General features: G+C 37.4%; 1 protein-coding gene across 4 annotated transcripts; it reads right to left on the bottom strand.

Moving 5' to 3' along the window:
• Nucleotides 1-2,409: 2,409 nt before the first annotated feature.
• On the bottom strand, nucleotides 2,410-14,430 carry LOC141899868 (uncharacterized). Of its 4 annotated transcripts, none has more exons than XM_074786457.1 (39): nucleotides 14,350-14,430; nucleotides 13,808-13,914; nucleotides 13,565-13,666; nucleotides 12,812-13,438; nucleotides 12,511-12,719; nucleotides 12,330-12,425; nucleotides 12,065-12,247; nucleotides 11,732-11,926; nucleotides 11,455-11,531; nucleotides 11,196-11,259; nucleotides 10,804-11,013; nucleotides 10,467-10,569; nucleotides 10,237-10,345; nucleotides 9,988-10,151; nucleotides 9,666-9,766; nucleotides 9,438-9,593; nucleotides 9,203-9,356; nucleotides 8,948-9,129; nucleotides 8,658-8,870; nucleotides 8,433-8,538; nucleotides 7,675-8,340; nucleotides 7,534-7,593; nucleotides 7,242-7,465; nucleotides 7,037-7,126; nucleotides 6,562-6,963; nucleotides 6,394-6,473; nucleotides 6,250-6,313; nucleotides 5,901-6,152; nucleotides 5,689-5,788; nucleotides 5,492-5,600; nucleotides 5,178-5,362; nucleotides 4,946-5,088; nucleotides 4,704-4,862; nucleotides 4,408-4,606; nucleotides 4,135-4,328; nucleotides 3,834-4,064; nucleotides 3,619-3,736; nucleotides 3,367-3,499; nucleotides 2,410-3,233 (listed from the first exon to the last, which is right to left on the bottom strand). In XM_074786457.1, the coding sequence occupies exons 2-39, from the start codon at nucleotides 13,872-13,874 to the stop codon at nucleotides 2,984-2,986; spliced, it is 6,777 nt and encodes a 2,258-aa protein (XP_074642558.1). In that variant the 5' UTR covers nucleotides 13,875-13,914; nucleotides 14,350-14,430; the 3' UTR covers nucleotides 2,410-2,983. The 4 variants fall into 4 exon arrangements, 3 of the variants coding, with proteins under 3 accessions (XP_074642558.1, XP_074642559.1, XP_074642560.1); XM_074786458.1 differs by having other exon boundaries at nucleotides 2,410-3,230; XR_012618648.1 differs by having other exon boundaries at nucleotides 3,103-3,233; nucleotides 3,301-3,499.
• Nucleotides 14,431-19,724: the final 5,294 nt, after the last annotated feature.

The raw sequence follows: 19,724 nt of genomic DNA, 5'->3' as shown, positions 1-19,724 counted from the left end.
TTCTGTATAACGAACAGTGGTTCGGTATTATTATCTTCACTACCTCAACAAAACCATCATATACATGATTTACCAATTGTCCACGTAGAATTTATAGAGCTAATCGAAGAAATATACTGCTGACTTAAACACCCCAACTCCCTAGTTTGCCGATGGATTAACTATTAACTTGCCAACGCCACTAAAAATTGCCAGGGACCGCTTATTCGCCATTTGGTGAACGGAGAAACAACTAATAGGAAGGTAATTTTGCCGCTAGTGTTTAGGCTAACGCAATTACGTCGGACATAGCTGCGCTCATAGATCACCATATCATCAAAGTCATCTAGGGTTACCCACAGTCGTCCTATGCGAGATAAGGCTGGAAATGCGAGCTTTATTCTGTCGAAAATCGAGTCACGCAACATTGTGTGCTGGCAGAGTGTCGGCATTGTCAAACTGGTATCAACCTTAATATGTGATGGAGATTCAATTAAGCAAACTTAAACCATATCCGAACCCCGTAGGCGTTAACTAAAGTCCACGTTGATCGCTGCAGAAATCCTCACCTTTCTAGCGACCGTGTCATTACAGGAATGGTGTTACTATATGAAATTAAAAAGTATCAAATCAACTTAAGCGAGAATAGAAAGAACGCAATGTGGTGTGACTTCACGCCTCAGAAAATGCCTCATAATAACTTCCTTAGTAAAGCATACGTGCAGAATACGTTGGCGTACGATCCGAAATCACTAATAACACATCAGGTCTGGACTTTTCAGAGTCTTTGCACCAAAGAACAGCGCTTCCACGTGATTCCTCTCTACATTACTGTCGAGCTGCTGGCCGCCGGTGCCAGATTACCCCCGCCGTTCAACAACCGAGTAATTAATGAGCTTGTCAACAAAATAACGAATGAGTCTGTAGAAGCTTATTGCAATCAGTGCATGCATGTAGCGACAATATTCGGATGCTACGATTTTGTAAACTAGCCGAAATAATGTTATATCAATCATCATCTCAGCACTGTCTTTTTGCGGTTGTTATTGAAATACTTCTCCGTCTCAAATAACAATCATATTCGGTACCGACAGTCAGTAAAGAAAATATTTAATCATTCATAGATATATATATAACTACACGTATCATCAAAACTGCTAGAATAACCATTAATATTCAATTTCCATTAATCTTAGAGCATCAGGTTGGACGTATCCTGGTAAAAAGAGCGCTTTATCCCGTGGAAATAAATGGCTTCTCGATGAGATGAAATGTCAGATAAACAGGAATTAATGAAGAATTGTTTGCCTAATTTCAGAAAATGAATGCCATTTCTCAGAGCTGAGACTGATGCCTCATATTCTGACATATGAATCGTCGCAAAAAGACATTAATCAATATTAAACGAAAAACCGCGTCGTGCCATGCATTAATCATTTGATGCGACGATGTAATAAAGTTGATTTCCTATAAGGAGATAATTCTATGAAAAAAGCGACGACCTTGCTTGAAAAAATCCACAAAGTTCTCGTCATAAATCTGGTAGAAACTTTTGAGTTTACCAATATATACCATAACTACTGATGCAAAATGACGTATTTTGAGGAACGCGGTAATTCAAAACCTAACGATGAAATTTTCGCAAATCGTGAATAACCTGTTACTCCAGAGTCGTGTTCGAGGAACTACTTTCAAGGTAATTGCATAATTGTGTCATCGTAGAAGTGCCTGCAAAGGGCTTGCTTCTGACGGCAATTGACGGCATTATTCGATCGTTAGCAGCCATATTTGCATTCAACTCCACATGATATGTTGTAGTTATTAAGATCATAATGGCATTCGGAAATGAGACGGAAAATTGCAATATCTAATGAAAAGGTAGCGTGGCCGGAATACGTCCAATACTCAACAATTGGTGTATTTTGTGACAATAATTTCTAGAAATCAACCTTATTTGCTTATTTTCTTTGAAAGAATCGGCGAAAAACGAATGTTTTAGTGGTCTATCTTAGTGATTGGGTTGGTGTTATTTGTCGTCAACTGTCGTTGGTTGAATAGTAAATATTTGCAGATACAAGGTCATGGTGGAACCAATCATGTCGTAAAGACGTTCAGTGAATATCAACTCGCGCACCTGCCGCGGACATTTGCCTGATGCAGACACAACGACGACGACCACTTCATCTTGAACGGAGGAAATATCAGACATTTTCCACGTGATTGGCTGATCGTGCGATCATGATCGGACAGCTCGAGAGATAAGTATCTCTCAGGTCCGCAAAGCTTTTTTTGACCTAATCTTTTAGCAACCAGAAGAGTATAGACAGCATACAAGAGTAATAATGCACAAGCGATGGAAAAAGAAAAATGTATCAAATGTTGATGTATTTTCTTTAGTCTAGTTTGAATACATACTTTCGTTTAAGAATGCGAAGTACACGTGTGGTGTAAAAGGAGTAACACAAAACAATAGGTCGGCTTGAACTCTTTGAAAAAATTGAACGACTTAATTGTGATGTATCTGCTTTAACAAATGTTTATTATAAACCACGTACGTACGTGCATGCACGATTGAACATAATTAGAGCTGAATGAATAATTGAAAAATATAAGTTAACGTCCGTTAAAGTTGTTTTTCATAAAAATGTAATAAAAGTCCCGATCGCCCGCTAAATAACTAATAAGTTAGGGGTTTAAGTACAAACTTCCATGAGTATAACTTTTAACTTAAACTGTATTTTCTCAATTTTGGAACGTATCACAACATTATTGACAAACGACTGGTATATAATGTATGAATAATATGGATGGAGCATTGTTGAACAGTCGTTAGCACGCTGCCGGAAGAGTATTGTCGAATACATTATATCCCATATAGTTATTATAATGAATATGATACCTAAAAACACTTTATAAACATGAACTAATGGCATTATCGAAACCAATACTTTTCATGAAGATAGGTATATTTTGAATACATGATTCAACTAACGGTAATTATTTTCTACATTCGCGTATTCGCATCTTGGGAATTGGCTATTTGTACGCTCGGCTGGTATTCGTCGTCGTCCTCCAAGATATGTAACTGTGACTGATCAAACCGCTGGGTGCGTTCAAAATCCGATGTTGTATCGTAAGCTGGGTTATCGTATTCTGGGCTAGAAGTCGAATATCTCGGTCTGTTGGATATCATTCTTACTGGTGGTACGGTAGGTTTTGGTTCTTCATCGGGTTTTGATCCCTGACCTGACCTGCTATATAGAATACATAAGATATAATATCAAAATTCTCCTTCGTCGTACATTTTATGTAGTAGAATACCTTGAATATAAATATCTAGCCCTCACCGAAAGAGATCACCTCTGAATACAGTATTGATATTGTTACCTATTGTTCCGTTGATAAATATAAATCACTAAAATGATAAGAAGTGCGACGAAAACGGCGATGACAACACAAATAATGATGATATCGGTATCACTGAGTCCGCCCTGTGGACTGGGTGTAACGCAACCAGATACTGAATAATAATATAAGAAATGTTTTGTCTGTAACATACACACAACAACAGAGATATGAATATTTTTCAGGAAAAATATTACGGCAGGTTAGCCTAATAGTTGCGGTTTCTGTACTTACAATTGATATTTTTAGTCCAACTCGTATCTGTCGATGAAGGAGTGCATACCAGGCATTTGTTATTCGGGTTCTGTTCACCTACCGCGTAACATATACCATTTATAATACAGGAACCGCCCTAGGAAATATTCATGAGACGTACAAATGAAATCAATCAATTATTATAAAGTGCAGAATTCTGATGTTCGAATTAAAATTGTTCACAACTACATTACCAGGTTTTGTCGGACGCAACTTCCAAGTTTGACATTTGGATCGATATTACAGTAAAAACAAGCAGAGTCAAAAGGTAGATAAAGAACGGTTTCGTTGCTCTGCTTTGCTCCATCGTTACTCACTGCTAGAATGACCGGCTGGTTTGACAGGAGAGGACATTTCACCTGATTTGGCCCGACAAATGTCGCTTTCGTTGTTGATGTATTTCCAGTAGTCATATTCGCCGCTAACTGAAAGAGATTTACGATTTATCATTAGTAGAACTCCTATGACTGGAATTGGCAGTAGAAGTGTTCTTACATCAAATTTCTGAATCACGCAGGTCACATTTTGTCCCGTGGCAAAGTTTTGACCGTAAATTGTCGCTTCTTTGCAACTGACAATTTTACGAACGTCGCACAGTCCTCCGTTGGGCATGTGAGACAAAACAGGAGGATCCCCTAATACCACTGAACAATCTTCTCCAACGAAACCAGGATCGCATTGACACACCCCTGGCAAGAAAATTCTAACATGTTATTTGATTGAATTTTATTGTGATGATATTTTTGAGAGGTGTATGACGGTTATTACCTTGCGCACAATTTCCTCTAGCAGAACAGTTGCTTGGACATGTTGAATCTTGGATATCAAGTATGAGGTTCGCAGGCATAGTTACCATCCCAGCAGCAGCAGTAGCATTATCAGCTATGACATATTTGGAAGCGACTGTTATACAAGATTCTGCAATTGCTTCTAATGCAGCATTCGCCCAATCAGTACTATCACTGACCTGTAACAAATCAAGATATCATCCCGTGTAACTATCAACCCGTGTGTAATGAATCGCAAAATTTACAAATCATCGACTCCTCTCTCTTATCATATACCTGAATATCTAAAACACAAGCATTAATATCTCCGTCAAACATCGTTTGGTTAAGAGCTGCGCCACAGCTCTTGTACATGTTCGTAGTTTTGATGTAATTATCACAGAAATTAGTGGCGTTCGACTTATACCATCCTCCTGGTGTAGGCCATGAGGCATTCTGAAAAATGAGATATCAATAGAAAATTCAATCCAATCTAATCGTGATTGGTGTTTCTTTATATGAATGGAATTGAAAATTACCGGTGCGACGTAATTAAGGTTGTCCGCAAATGGCGCAAAAGCCTCGTCTGCTATGGTAGGCGGATTCGTGGCTCTACGGAAACGATTTCCCCACTTGATAGAAAGTCTCGCTTCAATGTAAATCTGAATTGTCACTTCAACTCCTGTAGAATGGAATAGCATCGTATGTTCCATAGAATTTGGCAGAAAAAAAATTCCGTTTATTCGAAATATCTGTAAGTCCGTATCTTACCACCAGGTTGAAGCTGTTGGTCACATCTTTCAACGTCAAGTCCTCTTGCACAAACCTGAGTGTTGGTTCCAACTTTCCGCGAGACACAATCACACCAGATTTTATTGTCCCCAAGAGGCCCCGGCGATGTGACTGTCGTGGACAAAGGCGCTACTCCAAAGAAGATGGTATTGAAACGACTTACCCTAAAGATAGAAAACCAAACTCATAATCGTTGAGGAAGATGACAAAATTATCTAAGAGTCATTGGGTCGATGGCAAAACCGCACGCACGCACAGACGCACACACACGCTTGTGTCTGTTTTCTACACACCTCCAGCTGTCGGAGAACGCATCAGGCCGACGACCATTGTATCGCAGCCAAGTACCATCCGGAAACATAAGGTCATTATAAGATTTTCCGTCAAAATTACCACACAACCCTAACAATACGATCAAAAGAAAAAGCCTTACGATAAAGACAGGCTTGCATCGGAATCACATGGTTACCTCAATATAGTATAAACTGACCTAATGTTTGATTGAAATCCCAAGTAGAGGCTGTCACCCAGATATTTATGTATTGATGATGCTCTTGGACAGTTACATAAGTTCCAGTCGGTAAATAAATCTATGGTTGACAAAGAAATAAGGACAAAGAATTTTCATGAACGAAACGAAATAAAATACTAACTTATATAGGCCCATAGGTAACTTCTAACGAATCAAAGAAAAATACAAACCCTATATTTTCGTCCACCGCTCATCTTTTCTATACGAGTTCCGGGCGTAAGTTTTCCATTTCTGAAAATCGTCACAGTCATTGGGTTGATTTTCTTATATCTTCCCCAAGCATTTCCACGGGATGAAGATTTACGCGGGCATTTATTTAGAACGATAACGTCATCACCGGACAAAACCGCTGCGCCGCAGTTGCACGTAGCTCGTGCATTTCTCCTACCCCCACCTCGACATTGAACATACATCCCGTGTACCTGAAATCATGCGCATTGCATTGAAAATGAAAATTCATTATAATATGTCACTATTTTCCTGTCAAATATGTTTCTATCTTGTCTTCCAGGTACTCACAGCGAAATCCATGGTCTTGTGTTTATAGAGCACGAACTCACCAGACAGAAAGTTGTCATATCGCCTGTAAAGGAAAATGACAATATTAACTCAAACCATCTTGTTTGGTAAATTTTTAACGAATTGGACGCAATCAAAACGCACTTTCTATCAAAGGTTGTTATATGAGGATCATTGACTGAACTACATGTGGAATCTGCTGTATCGCAATCTTTGATAGTCACCTAAAAAATATTGATGAAAGCATTTTCACGTCAATATGAAGTTATTCACACTAATCCGTCTAGAATGTGATACGTCAAATATACATACTTGGAATCTTCTTAGTAATGACTCCCTTACTATTATCGTCATATTTTGCACAACAACTCTGTGAATGTCCAGGTATCTTACTTTCGTGCCGTCTAGTTTACTGTCGATCTTAGCTTTGACGTAGATGATATGAATACGGTTCCAGTTGACGTTATTTATTTCTGTACCGCAAAACGAGTTGCTGTTGTTTTGTTTATCCCAACCGATGACGGCCTGGACGATCTTTTTTCCATTACGGCATTTCACTTCATAAAGGGCCTCCACAAAAAGTGCGCGGATGCGTATGGAACAATTTCTTTTTGCCACGCCACAAAAGAATGCAGCAGGGGCGTTGCTGGAGAAGTGGATCTCCGTCATATTTCCGCATTCAGAAACAACGAGATTTGTTCCTGCCGTAACGACCTTGTAAGACCGCAAAAATGCTAGCTGAGGGATTAATGTTATAATAATGACAAATGCATCGAAAAATATTTACCTTAATTTTGGCCACGAATTGATTGCTATTAACGGTAGCAGCTGAACCACTGCATGGTCCAGTGAAACTAGCATATACTCGACAAAACAGCTACAAAGTACGAGACGTGGCATCACATACATACAAATTTCAATAAGCAATCATATCGACTTCTGATTAAATGTTTTTTCATCGATATATCATTGTATATTCACATTATTATCACCTTATCGGTTAGTCCTTTTGATTGGATTATCATATCGGATGATATGATGGATTTTGTAGCACCTTGGGCCATGTTACTGGTCAGTAACACCGCAGAACCTGACATCCATTGCACTTTGTATCTCACGTTCGGTTCCAATACCTGAGGCATGTGGCAGGTAAACTCTATCGATTTACCATTGTTCTTTGATGTCAAATAAGCGTTTGTAATAACGGTTGGTGAGCCTAATGGAATGAATAAGATAGGTTATTTTTATGAAGGCTTAGTCCCTCCCCAAACATCTTAATCTTACCAGAGCAGCCAGGTGGACAATGCGCCGTTGTTGTAGGTGGTACAGTTGTTGTAGTTGTGGCTGCAAAAGCAAGAACTTCCACTTGAACAATTCATATTCACGTAAGGAAGCACCTTAATTTTTGAATTCTGTAACACTTACATATCAAGGGCTGAAGTATAGTCCTATTTGTTAGAAGTTGGATACCCGCAGTCCATATATGAATATCATCAACCACCATAACGGCTTTAAGCGCTTCATTCCATCCGATGGTGCTGACACAACCGAATTTAAAATCTGCGACAATTTTATTTTTTATAACTTCTTGATTTGGTAAAGTATCTTTGGCGACAAGGCTTTTGTTGACGTAAACTTCTAGAACGCCTGTCTTGATATCCAAACTGATCCAGTATTCGGCCCATGTATTTAGTTGTGGTTTATCTATAGATGTGAACCAGGCGCGATTGACTGTCCTGGCAGATATTTGAACACGGCCGAATTTGTAAACCATTAGAAACCCGGGGCTGTACATCGATTCACCACCGCTTGAAAATATGTACGTGTTCTCTTTTAGTCTGTTAAAACTTGACCAGAATGAAACTGTGATTCCATTTTGACATTTACTCAAATCATTCACACATGGATCCGCACCAACCTTGCCTAAATTTATGCAACTAGCGTCTCCCATTAACAGTAATCCAGTTCCATTTATTCCCGTTACGGATTGTACTGAGCCTTCTAAAATAGCAGCCCAGTATTTACCAGATATCGTGCCATTCGTTCTTAGAGCAATAGCGTCAAATGAAAGATAAATGTCCATGAAAGCATCTGAAATATGTAAATTCAATGAGCCATCGTGCATCTTGTCTTCAAGAAACAGGAATCTTCATTATAATTTTCTTTCGGAACTGTATAAATACCTATGACTTTTGTCAATTGAGTCTGCGATATTGGAACATAACAGATTTTGTTCGATTGTACATCAAGGTTATTAAAGCATTTACCATTAATGAAACAATTGCACCGCTAAAACGAAATGTATTTTGATACATTATGAAGATTATCATCATATTGGTCGAGAGGAATCAAATTGTGCGATCAATGGCAATTTTTCGAATATACCAATGTTTTCCTAGGCTACTTACCTTTGTTGTAACAGCCCGGTTCAATTTATCGCATATCTGACACAGTCGATTACAAATAAGCCACTCAAACGACTGACTCGAACCTATTGACTCGTTATTACTAGCGGCGATGGTCATCCTTGGAGCTAATGGTATCGTGGAGATATCGCACACTACTTCATTCATATTGATGAACGATGCCGTGCGCGAGTAACTGTGAACTGACGGAATATACTGAAATCAAACGACATAATGAAAAAAAGATCATAGTAATCAAAATAAAGCGACGAAAAAATAAAGTAAATATTTACCACTGTTGATACACAAACGGTAACTTTTTCGACGAATTGACCGCCATATATGTGAATTTGTTTTGGGTTACACGTGGGTAGTTCACAAAATCCATCATAACCGAGTCGTGTAATTTGAGGAACTGCTTTCAGATCTATTTGACAATCGCCACCAGTGAAATTTTGTTTACATTTACATGCGCCTGTAAAACAAAGATAGGTTATACTTAAGCGTATTGGAGTAATAAATTCTGTTCAATTGTTAGTGTTACTTACCGGCAACACACGTTCCGTTGTTGCAGTTTCCAACACATAGTGTATTCAAGATCGCACTAGATGGGCCAAGTCCCAAGTCTCTGTCCGCATACAGCCGACACAGTTCTTGATATGATGCAAGAGCGACATTACTCCACTGTATATCATCCGTTACCTACGTTTTTTCAGATATATATAAGACGATTTCGTGAAATTGATTCTGACACCATGGACACCATTTTTCTTCATTGTTTACCTTAATATCTTCTATACAATTGGCAATATCAGTTGAAGCGTTTATTCCCTTAACTAGATTACACTGACTCGCTGCGGTAGATCCATTGATAGTATTGACACATATGTTTGTGACTGCTACCTGAGTTTGTCCAGATGCTGTCGGCCATGTTGTGACCTGAGAAAAAATGCATTAATATTTTTCTTATTTAAGATAAGACCTAAATTTCAGGTATACAAGTCGACTTACAATGGGAGCTAATGTAGAATTATAGGTGAACACATTCCCGGTTCCAGTTCCAGTGCACTTCGGCCGATCTATCGTATACTTAATCAGATCTGCAGTTATATCTGAAATTTTGACTTAGATTTGAATACAGGGCTCAATCATCTGCCGATTTAGAGAATTGTTGAAAATTCAAAACCTTATTGTGTTCCAAAATGAACGTTATTTTGTGCAATTTCTTGTCACTTTCTCTTTGTCGTCGCATTGATCTCTATTAAGACTTTCAAATTTATATTTATCCGTTCTATAAGATAAATGGTTATGACTCCTAATGGCAGTTTCTTACCCGTTCCATGTGTGGTATCAGTCGGGCAAACCAATGCATCGTAATGCTTTCCACATGAAGCGGTCTGTCCAGCGATACATTCGCAATACGTGGTTTGACTGTCTGGAAATGTCAGGTTACCATCAGGACATATACCTTGGTAGAGACTATTCCTACCAGTCACTCTGATAATATCAAATGGATCAATTAATATCAGTTCATTTGAAAAAGTAAATGGATATCCATGAAAGTATGAAAGTTCTCACAAACCTCCATGATAATGCAAAACTATCAGCTCTTCTCCCAGTGATTGTAGCAAGCGTACCGTTAAGCATAATTGCATCGTTTGTCGGATCGCTATCAAAATCCCCGCACAGTCCTGTTGAATAATATCGAAATCAAGTACTCAGCGTTCTGACCAATGTCGTTCGTTGTATTTTCTCGAATTTAATATAATTCACATATTTCAAAAAAACGAATACCGTTGGCGTGAAATGTACCTTCTGTGTTATTAAAGTCTAGTGATGATGGTGTGATCCAGATGTTAATCAATCGTTGATAGCTTGCACTGGCCGTAACTATCATTCCCGTAGGTAGAATTATCTGCACGTTGTAAAATATTTGTTCTCGTATCATAATAAGTAACTTTTAATAAGTAATTCATTTCAACCAGAATTTGTTTGTTTCTTTTGCTTTACGTCGTTTGGATCTTAGTTCATTAAACCTCACGACGGGGAAGCCTTTGAAGTGTTGCCCTCACACGGTAAGCAGACAGCAGGACTCGAACCCGCTTGCCACTCAACACTGATAGTGAATGCAAGCTTGAAATATCTTTACCTCATATTTCAATCCACCATCAAATCTCTTGATACGAGTTCCTGCAGATAAATTGCCATTTTTGTATAGTTTTACCAAGAAGTGTCGTTGCAGGTTAACACCCACTGTTGCGTCATCACAGCGGTCCAAAACGATGACGTCATCGCCAGACTGAACAGCCACGGCGCAATTGCAAGTCGCGGAACCACAAGCACGATAAAACGAATTAACCTAGAATAATCAAAGATAAGAAATGAATCCTACGAGTAATGCGAGGGTGAAAAAAGCACGCTTAACTGCGTTCATCAAGGTTATATATTGGATCCAGGAAATGGACTTGATCAAAATCTATTCATTTGGTTCTTTGAAATGAAATAGACTAGAAGAACCTTAAAAAACATGTTCAGCTGTACCTGAATTGGATAGTTCGTGTGTCTGTAAAGCAAGAACTCGCCCTCAAAATAGTTATCGAAGGTCCTAAATATAGCGATATAAGATTATCTACATTTAGTTCATGAAAAAATACAAATGCAAATACAAGTTTTCTTTTATTAAATCAAGAATCTCTTTTATTTTTCATTTTATCTATATCGATAATTCATACCTGATTTTAACCACTAGGCCACAGTAGATTACAAAATTATTGATTAAATCTTAAGGTCTTATACTTACCAGCCGTCGAATGTCGTTATATGTGGATCATTTATAGATTTACACGTACTCGCTTGATCCATATCTTTAACTATGTACTGAAATTTGAGTAAACAGAATAGTTTGCAGTTTGCATTATCTTATCGAAAGCCATCAATTTTGTACTCGAAAGAAAAAAGTAGTTTGCTAAATCTGACACCCGTTTGTCACTGACATTGACCTGCGTGCAATATATGCCAATCTATATCTCGAATGACTTTTTCGATAGTTAATTTTTCAAAATGATATTCATACATACTGGTACGTTTCCAATGATTCTGCCTATCCCGTAAGTGTTATTAACGAAACATTTAGCTTGCAACCGAATATTGCCTTGCCGTGATCCATCGAATTTTCCATCTAATTTCGCCTTTATAGAAATCGTCTGGTAAAGGTTAGCCATATTAACGACACACGATGATCTACTTGTAACGAGCACGACTTGTGGGATTATCTTCAGAAAAAAATTTGAGAAAATCTTGAAGAAGTCCTCTACTGATAAATTGATCGCATGTTCTTATCAGATAAATAGTGTTTCAGTCTAGAAAGGTGCTGATCAGTGTAGAGAGAGGTGCTGATCAGAACTACTTACCGTCTTCGATCGACATTGCAGAGGTGGTTTACTTGTCGAAGACGTAGCGACAGATATGTGGACTGAACATATGTCGGTTGGGCTACAATCGCATAGGAATCTCAATGGCAATGTAGAAGATAGATCGAACGATGCCGCACCCTTCCCTTCGTCTAACATAACTGTTTGGGAAGTCTTCCGTATCTATTTTGTGTGAAATGCAATCAATGAATGTATCATATATTCACATTCACATTCAGAATGTGCGCTTTGAGCGCTATCTTACCGTGATAGACGGTCTGTACTCGGTTTTAGAAAGAGTTGACAATGATGAGTTTACGCACAAATTAGCATAACATGCTGCCACTTGACATATAACACCCTGTGATAAATAGCATACTAAATGAAACCATTTTATTGTTTTTCAATATCTGAGGCAGTTGCTTCGTTGTTGTTTGAAAACATACGTGTGTCATTGATGTCGTTGCACCCTGTAATTCATTTTCCGTTAGGTACGATGTCACTGAGCTTAAGGTAGTATTCGTCGATTTTAAAACACGTGAACCTATTAGCCAATCCAGGCTTAGCACCACATTACGCTCAGCGACGGTTACAGTACAGATAAACGAGACATTATTTCCCACAACAATTCGATGTTCGACAATGGCAGGAAAATCTTCAGGTATACATGAAAATAATTCGCACTAATAAATCAGCTAATTAGGACGTCAATTAATGCCATGTTATTAATTATGAAATTCAACTTACAAGTTGAAAGGTTCATATCCCGAAGATGAGCAAGGTCGTTTTCGTATATTATCATGCCTTCTAACTCGTACAACACTGTCGAATTAGTATTAGTGGAGTTTGCATTTCCGATCAAATAACTTCCGGGTGTAACCGCTGTGGCACTGATCGTTTTTGGAGTCGATGAAACAACGTCTTGGCCCTTATTAATAGACAGTGTCAGCGATGCATTGTATGTCCATCCAAGTTCTACGTTGTACCAAACGTTAGTTTGGACAGGCTGTGACGACATAGACCATTCATTTGCTTGTGTTCTTGCCAAGAAGTGCATCTTTCTCGAAACGAGCCTTATTTCGATTCCAGTTGAACCGCTAAACTGCAGGACCATAGCATCAGACATCAATGATTTGAAAATTATGGCAAACCTTATTGTTAGACCGTTTGCACAAGAGTCCAGTGTTTCCAAGCATGCTGATTTCAACCCGGTGATATTAACAAATTGCGCCGCAGTAAACCGAAGGGTTTTCCCGGATATGCCTGGTACCAATACAAAGCCATCGTTTACCGTGAAATTACCACTAGGGGTGTCTATAACATTTTGGGATGCTGCGTACAAGAATTTCAGATCATGTTGAACACCCGCTGTTACTAAAAAGAAAATCGTGAACACCTAATTGTTGTCGTTGTTGGTTTTGTTTCACTCTTTAGCTTTAGAGACAAACGAATGTCAAGATTCAAAAGAATAGAAACAAGTTATGATAAAGTTCCCATTACTTGGAGATTGACAGAGTTGTCCTTCAAACCCAGGCTGGCAGTGACACTCGTTCACTAAACATATACCGTGAACGCATTCCGGAGAACATGCACCGTTGGCCCCTAATGAAAGTGGGTTGGATAAACCCAAAATGTACAGAAAGAGTTGATAGATGCTAGTTAAAAGACGTTAAAGATGGAGCTAGAAGAGGGTATAATAGATATTGAAATGAAATAGAATAGAAATAGTATTTCTAAGATTACCTCTTGAAGATGCTAAAATGCAGATTACTATCAACAATACCATACGCCAAACATCCATGGCGGTCATCTCTCTGCCTATATGCTTTTACCTGTTACCTTTCACCTTTCTATCATGAATGAAAAGTGCATATATTTAGAAATTATCCAACTGTTTTTACGAATAAGCATTTTCAATTTCATCTAAAAGAGGAAAGTTTAAATATCCAATCATTGTTTCAAATACCAATTAATAAACCCACCCTTCAAACTGATTTAGATAATTAAAAACTAACGTACAACACAGGTATTCTAATGTGTATTTCAGACTCTGCAATTTATCGTATAACTTGTTTATGCAAAGTACCTGTACTACAAAAAAATGACTGAAATGTTCAATTAGTTACTATCTAACATTGTAGAAGTGGCATTGCTAACGATGACTAGCCTGCTCCATTCTAATTAAGTAGCAGCAATTAGTACTGCAAACAGTCACGAAGTATTTTGTTACGTAATGTAGTCGCAATTCTGTTATGGAAGATGATATCTCAGTGGGTACCACCTACCTTGTACTGGACGGGCTTGACACACGTCAGTACACGTACAATTCAATCTTTGTGTGCTTGATCATGAATACTGACAAAAATGTCTGCCCATATTGTCACGATAAGCTTACAAGGTCAATCATAAATAAATATCAAAGATATACATATATATATATATATATATATATATATATATATATATATATATATATATATATATATATATATATATATATATATATATATATATATATATATATATATATATATATATATATATATATATATATATATATATATATATATATATATATATATATATTGATCATCGAAAAAAGTATGCATGAATAACGGAAATCAAAATACACATATCAACTAGCCTGCGTAATTCATCGGATCTTAAGCGCCGTTTCACCGGATGAATCAGGCGACTAGGTTAATCGTCACTACTATAAGGATAAAAACCATTTCAAGCTAACTAAAACTAGGATTAAATGTTACATAAATTTTCAGATTTTTTATTTTTGTGTACATGAGCCTATGTGAACTATAGGCTAATTTCTCAAACGGATTTGTTCATCTTGAACTAAGTATTTCGAAAGCTTGTGAAATGTTTACCATTTGAAAAAAATGTCGATGAAGTAAACATTTTCCCCGTTTCCACATTTGAATTATCACTCGGATTAACAGGCACGTTATGTATCATTCAGGAGAGCTTGTCCACCAATTGTCCCTCACTTGCATTGTTTGTCCATCGTAACGAACTATTTTGCAATTTATGAATATATTCGAAAACACGTCCGTATCTAATTTGGTTAATTTTTAGCGGGTTGAATAATTCATGCATTGCATCGGTCGAAAACCAATAAATGAGCACTACTCCAAATAACACCATCAGTATAAACATGCGAATGCAGCTTCTCTTTCTGCGTGTCATCGATTCCAAATAAGCCTGCGATCAATATGAAGCCGTTACGAAACTTCCAGTGGGCGAGAACTGTCGACGAAGTTACTCGCTTATTCTGAAATTTGATGCATAGGATTTGCCAACACTGAACTTCCCGATAGAAAGTGAACACGGATTCGAAATACACCGTCACCGTTGATTGCTGTTGTTTATCGTATATTCTTGGCTCGAATGCACGCTAGAGAAATCATACATACACGAGCTGAACATCGATTCAATCCGACAGATGTTACATGTAGTAAATAAGTCTGCCATACACACGGTACATGAGAATTATCCATGAAAATACATGCATTCAAAAAGGCTATTGTTTGGTATCAATCGTATGTCTCGATACATCGAAAAACGTGTTAAACCGGTTTTTTGCGTCTCGGTGTTGGGATGTCTCATTAGCACCTTTGGGAATATTGTGTTAACGCAAACATATAATGGAAAACTGAGTGTGTATTCAAAATGACAATAACTTTTTCTTTATTGAACTTCATAATTTCATAAAAGACATTCTAAAGTTTCAATTTCACCTACATGTACTACTTTGGTATTAGGCATCTGATCACCGAGTCTGTCGACGCAGAAACACCGAGAACCGTGACATTGTACACTCTCATAGTTACCCATCTGGTTGCATCGGAATGTTTTTCCTAATAAACCTAGTTTTTGGTTTTCGAATTTGTCTCGAGCACAATCTAAAAGTGTTGTTATATAATTGATGTAACCATTCTAATAGAAATCTGGTGGATATATTTCGTCAAGTGTTATAAAGACCTCTCTTCTGAGGCTACTTACTGCAATTCATATCCATCATATGAACTATGCTGACATGATATCTATCGATTTGTTCCCCATCCTTAGTCACACAACGACAACCACTAAAGAGAAAATCAAAAAGCATTGAAACAAAAGTAAAACGTCCATCTTGTCGAAGGCGTATCGAGTGTTTTGTTACAATCCGGAATTGTCTTCTTTACTGAAAGAGAATATTTATCTATTGAGAAGTGAGATTGATACCTAGGTCCCACACACTGTACACGGAAGTAGGTACCATCGTCCTTACACGCGGGGACACCTCCTATACCTCCGTAGCGTTGGCCATTATTGATGAGCTGCAATTTAACTCTTCTTTCCTTTTCACACTTCGATTCTGAAAATCAATATTCGTGCTGAAAATCAAGTGATTGGGAGCTAGGGTTTCATGAATTTGAGAAATTCACGAACCTGCGTATACAGCTGTCGTCAAAAATGCTAGTATGATAAAGGATTTCATTGTGTTTTCACTAGAGTCTCGGAGAGGTATGGACCAGAATCGAAATTCTGCTTTTATTAAATTGGTTTATCATCAGCTATCAGCTGATTTGATACGTTCGATAACTGGAAATTTAAATATTTGATTCTGATAATTGGCTATAGGCCTGCAAAGTAAATGCGCCTGCGTAATTCATTAAGGCAGTTCTTATCAATTCAATCAATGTGTGTACCGTATCTAACATACTGTAATTCTCGTTGAAATCTCCGATTTCATAAAATGTACTTAACACATTTATTGAATTGGGTTATGTATATTGGTAATCAATAGGCCTACCAAATCACATCTCATACTCGGTTTTTTCTTATTTTTCCTGCTGCAAATGTTTTTGAATAGATGAAATGTGGACTTCAATTTATAAAGAAATTGTTCACAGACGGAAGATTTAAAACGTGATGAGTACCTAACCACACCTTTTTCACCACAACCTTTTCTCGTTTTGAAATGGATCGAAAATTGGATGAACAATTCGTTCTTTACGGCATCATTCTGACGACGATTTCATTTTTTGTAGCCCTCAGAAACATCGTTTATTCATTTTCTATTTATGTTTATAGGACACCGGTGTATATTTTGAGTAGACAAGTACCTACAGACTGGTAAACCGACTTCCGATATATTTCCATTTAAACATTTTCTAACACATGTCACTCATGTTCTAACTTTTCAAAACCTGATAACAAACACGGTCAGACCAAAAAAGTCAAGAAAACTTAATTTTATACATATGTATTGCTTATATTGTCGTCAATGAAACAAATTTAACGAATATTATACTATGATAATGTGGTGCATTAGTTAATTTGAATATGAATTTTAACATATCGACTTGAATCATGGATATATATATATATATAGACACTAATAGACACTAATATTGATGCCGTAGTTCATATCGACGAACACACTCCCGATAAATAACGCATGTATTAAGCAATGTATAAAAACCATTTTCTAGCGTAATGTTCTTTCATTCACAACAAACTGGAGCCATGTATTCAAATGAATTTCGAAATGCTATGCCAATATCCTGTAATCTCCTAATATTGTACTGTCGCTATCCTGTAAATATCCACTAATACATTTCAGAACAAGCATCCCCCAGTTTATCAATTAATCAAGTCATTTGTATTACATTCGAATGTAGACCGCCATTTGATCGGCGTGCTTCAGTGATGGTCCATCTGAAATATGAATGGATTCGAATGGAAAGTTATTATCATCTCTTTAATTCATACCCATAGTTTTTTACTCACTTGACATAGAAGACTGCGGTGAGTAGAGTAACATAGGGAATTCTGGACCGTTGTCGTAACTGCAGGTATATGGGCCAGGGACTATGGGGTCTTCTACTAGAATCCACATCTTATCACCGGCACATCCGTAATAGGATGAACTAATATAGAATCTGCGTTGAACATCTTGACCAAATATGCTAAAAGAGATGATATAAGTTTGGAAACTTTTTTTTCCTGGATTTTATCGATGAGGATTTGTATGCATCTTATATTCAGTTCCAGTATTATTGCAGTTGTTCTAGTATAACATCAAACAATCAAGAAGTTTAAATGAAAACGCACTTGCTAGTTTTTAGGTGTTATATTTCTACATAAATCATCATCATTTTTACGTAGATTACTATCATTATAAAAAAAATCATTCCTACCCAAAAAGAAATGCACTGAAGGAAAGATTAAGGTGTTTTGAGATCATTTTACCACATAGTGTCGAGAACTGAATGTTTATATGTCAGATAAGATAATGATTCTTTACCCTCCTTCGATTGAGAAAACATTAGTCGTTGCCGTCCGACTTAAATCAGTCCATGATGAATTCATAAGTCTGTTCTTGGCGAACCAGTTGATATTATCCGAACTAGTAGCATTGAATTCAAGGAAGGCAACTTCTTTTTGATCTTTGTAAAAACTTAGTTTTGCCTGGTAATATAAAGTTGACATCAAATAAGACTTATTTCATTATCATTATCATCATTGATATCATACTATTATAATTTGCACGCGGTAAAAAACGTACTTGTTTTATGGGGAGCGAAGTCCAACGATCGATTAAAGAACTTTTCCAAATACACGAACAGTTATTTTCCACGCCCCCTGCTGGTGGAACAGAGCCAGTAGCTGGTTCTAACCAAGCCTTGTAAACACTTTCCCCGATCCCAGAACTTGCCATGAATACAACGAACCAAGAATCTGAAACCGTTTAATACACCCATCTATTTGTACCTAATATTACTGTGGTCAACATGAATTATTAGGATCATTTCACGTACCTTTGCGAAGTGCTATATCAACGTAATTGAAAACTGTACTAGGGACGGATGCTTGCTGAGCTAAAATAGCATTCGTGTAATTAACGAATGGAATTCCACACGATCCGGAGACCTCATCGTATGTGAAATAAATACAGTTCCTTCCTTTAAGTAGACATATGGTAGCGCATCGAAAAACGTTCTTTTCTGCTATCGGAAGATTTTTGGTCACTAAACTGAATCTATGATCACTGGCGAAATATGTAGATATCTGAAGAGTCGGTATGCTCGCCATGAAACAAGTGTAAAGTACCAAAATTGAAATGAATTTGTACATCTTATACATAGTTGTTAATCGTTTCACTGTCATCAACACCAGGCCTATATTTGAAAATGCGCTTTAGCCATCACGCGCACTGCACTCTGTTCAAAAGGATATGCACGGTACAAATTAAAATCCATATCCATTTCGTTGCAGAAATATCGGCAAGCTTCAAGTTTTGTAACGCGAGGCGAGCCATAAATCATTAAATATTGCGGTGACATCTAAAACTATGGTTGAAATGACTATTGTCATTGCCAATGAGTTGTATGAATATTTCATTTAGTGAATGTTGAAATAAGAGTTAGTCCATATTGGCAATCTCCGGAAAAACAGAAATTTGTATTGATATTTGACATGCAATGTACAATTTTATCTACATCACGCTCATGACACATCTGCCCATGGGCATTACACAACAAATTTCGTCTCTCCAGAGTTTTGGGCCCGTGATTTCACGAGCATTTCTCTTGGCATATTTCGCTTGACGGTTTGAACACGAATTAATACGACCAGTGAAACTACGCAATCTGAATAA

This window comes from Tubulanus polymorphus, chromosome 2 (genome assembly GCF_964204645.1).
Source record: "Tubulanus polymorphus chromosome 2, tnTubPoly1.2, whole genome shotgun sequence".
Classification (NCBI taxonomy): Eukaryota; Metazoa; Nemertea; class Palaeonemertea; order Tubulaniformes; family Tubulanidae; genus Tubulanus; species Tubulanus polymorphus.
This window is presented reverse-complemented; position numbering and strand designations above follow the sequence as displayed.

Excerpts from the sequence above, each read along its gene's own strand:
- LOC141899868 (XM_074786457.1), bottom strand. The coding sequence starts at position 13,874 with ATGACCGCCATGGATGTTTGGCGTATGGTATTGTTGATAGTAATCTGC. Across the intron at positions 10,346-10,466 it reads AGACTTTAATAACACAGAAG|GACTGTGCGGGGATTTTGAT; the intron begins GTACATTTCACG and ends ATTATTCAACAG. Across the intron at positions 4,607-4,703 it reads CTTGTGTTTTAGATATTCAG|GTCAGTGATAGTACTGATTG; the intron begins GTATATGATAAG and ends GATTTGTTACAG.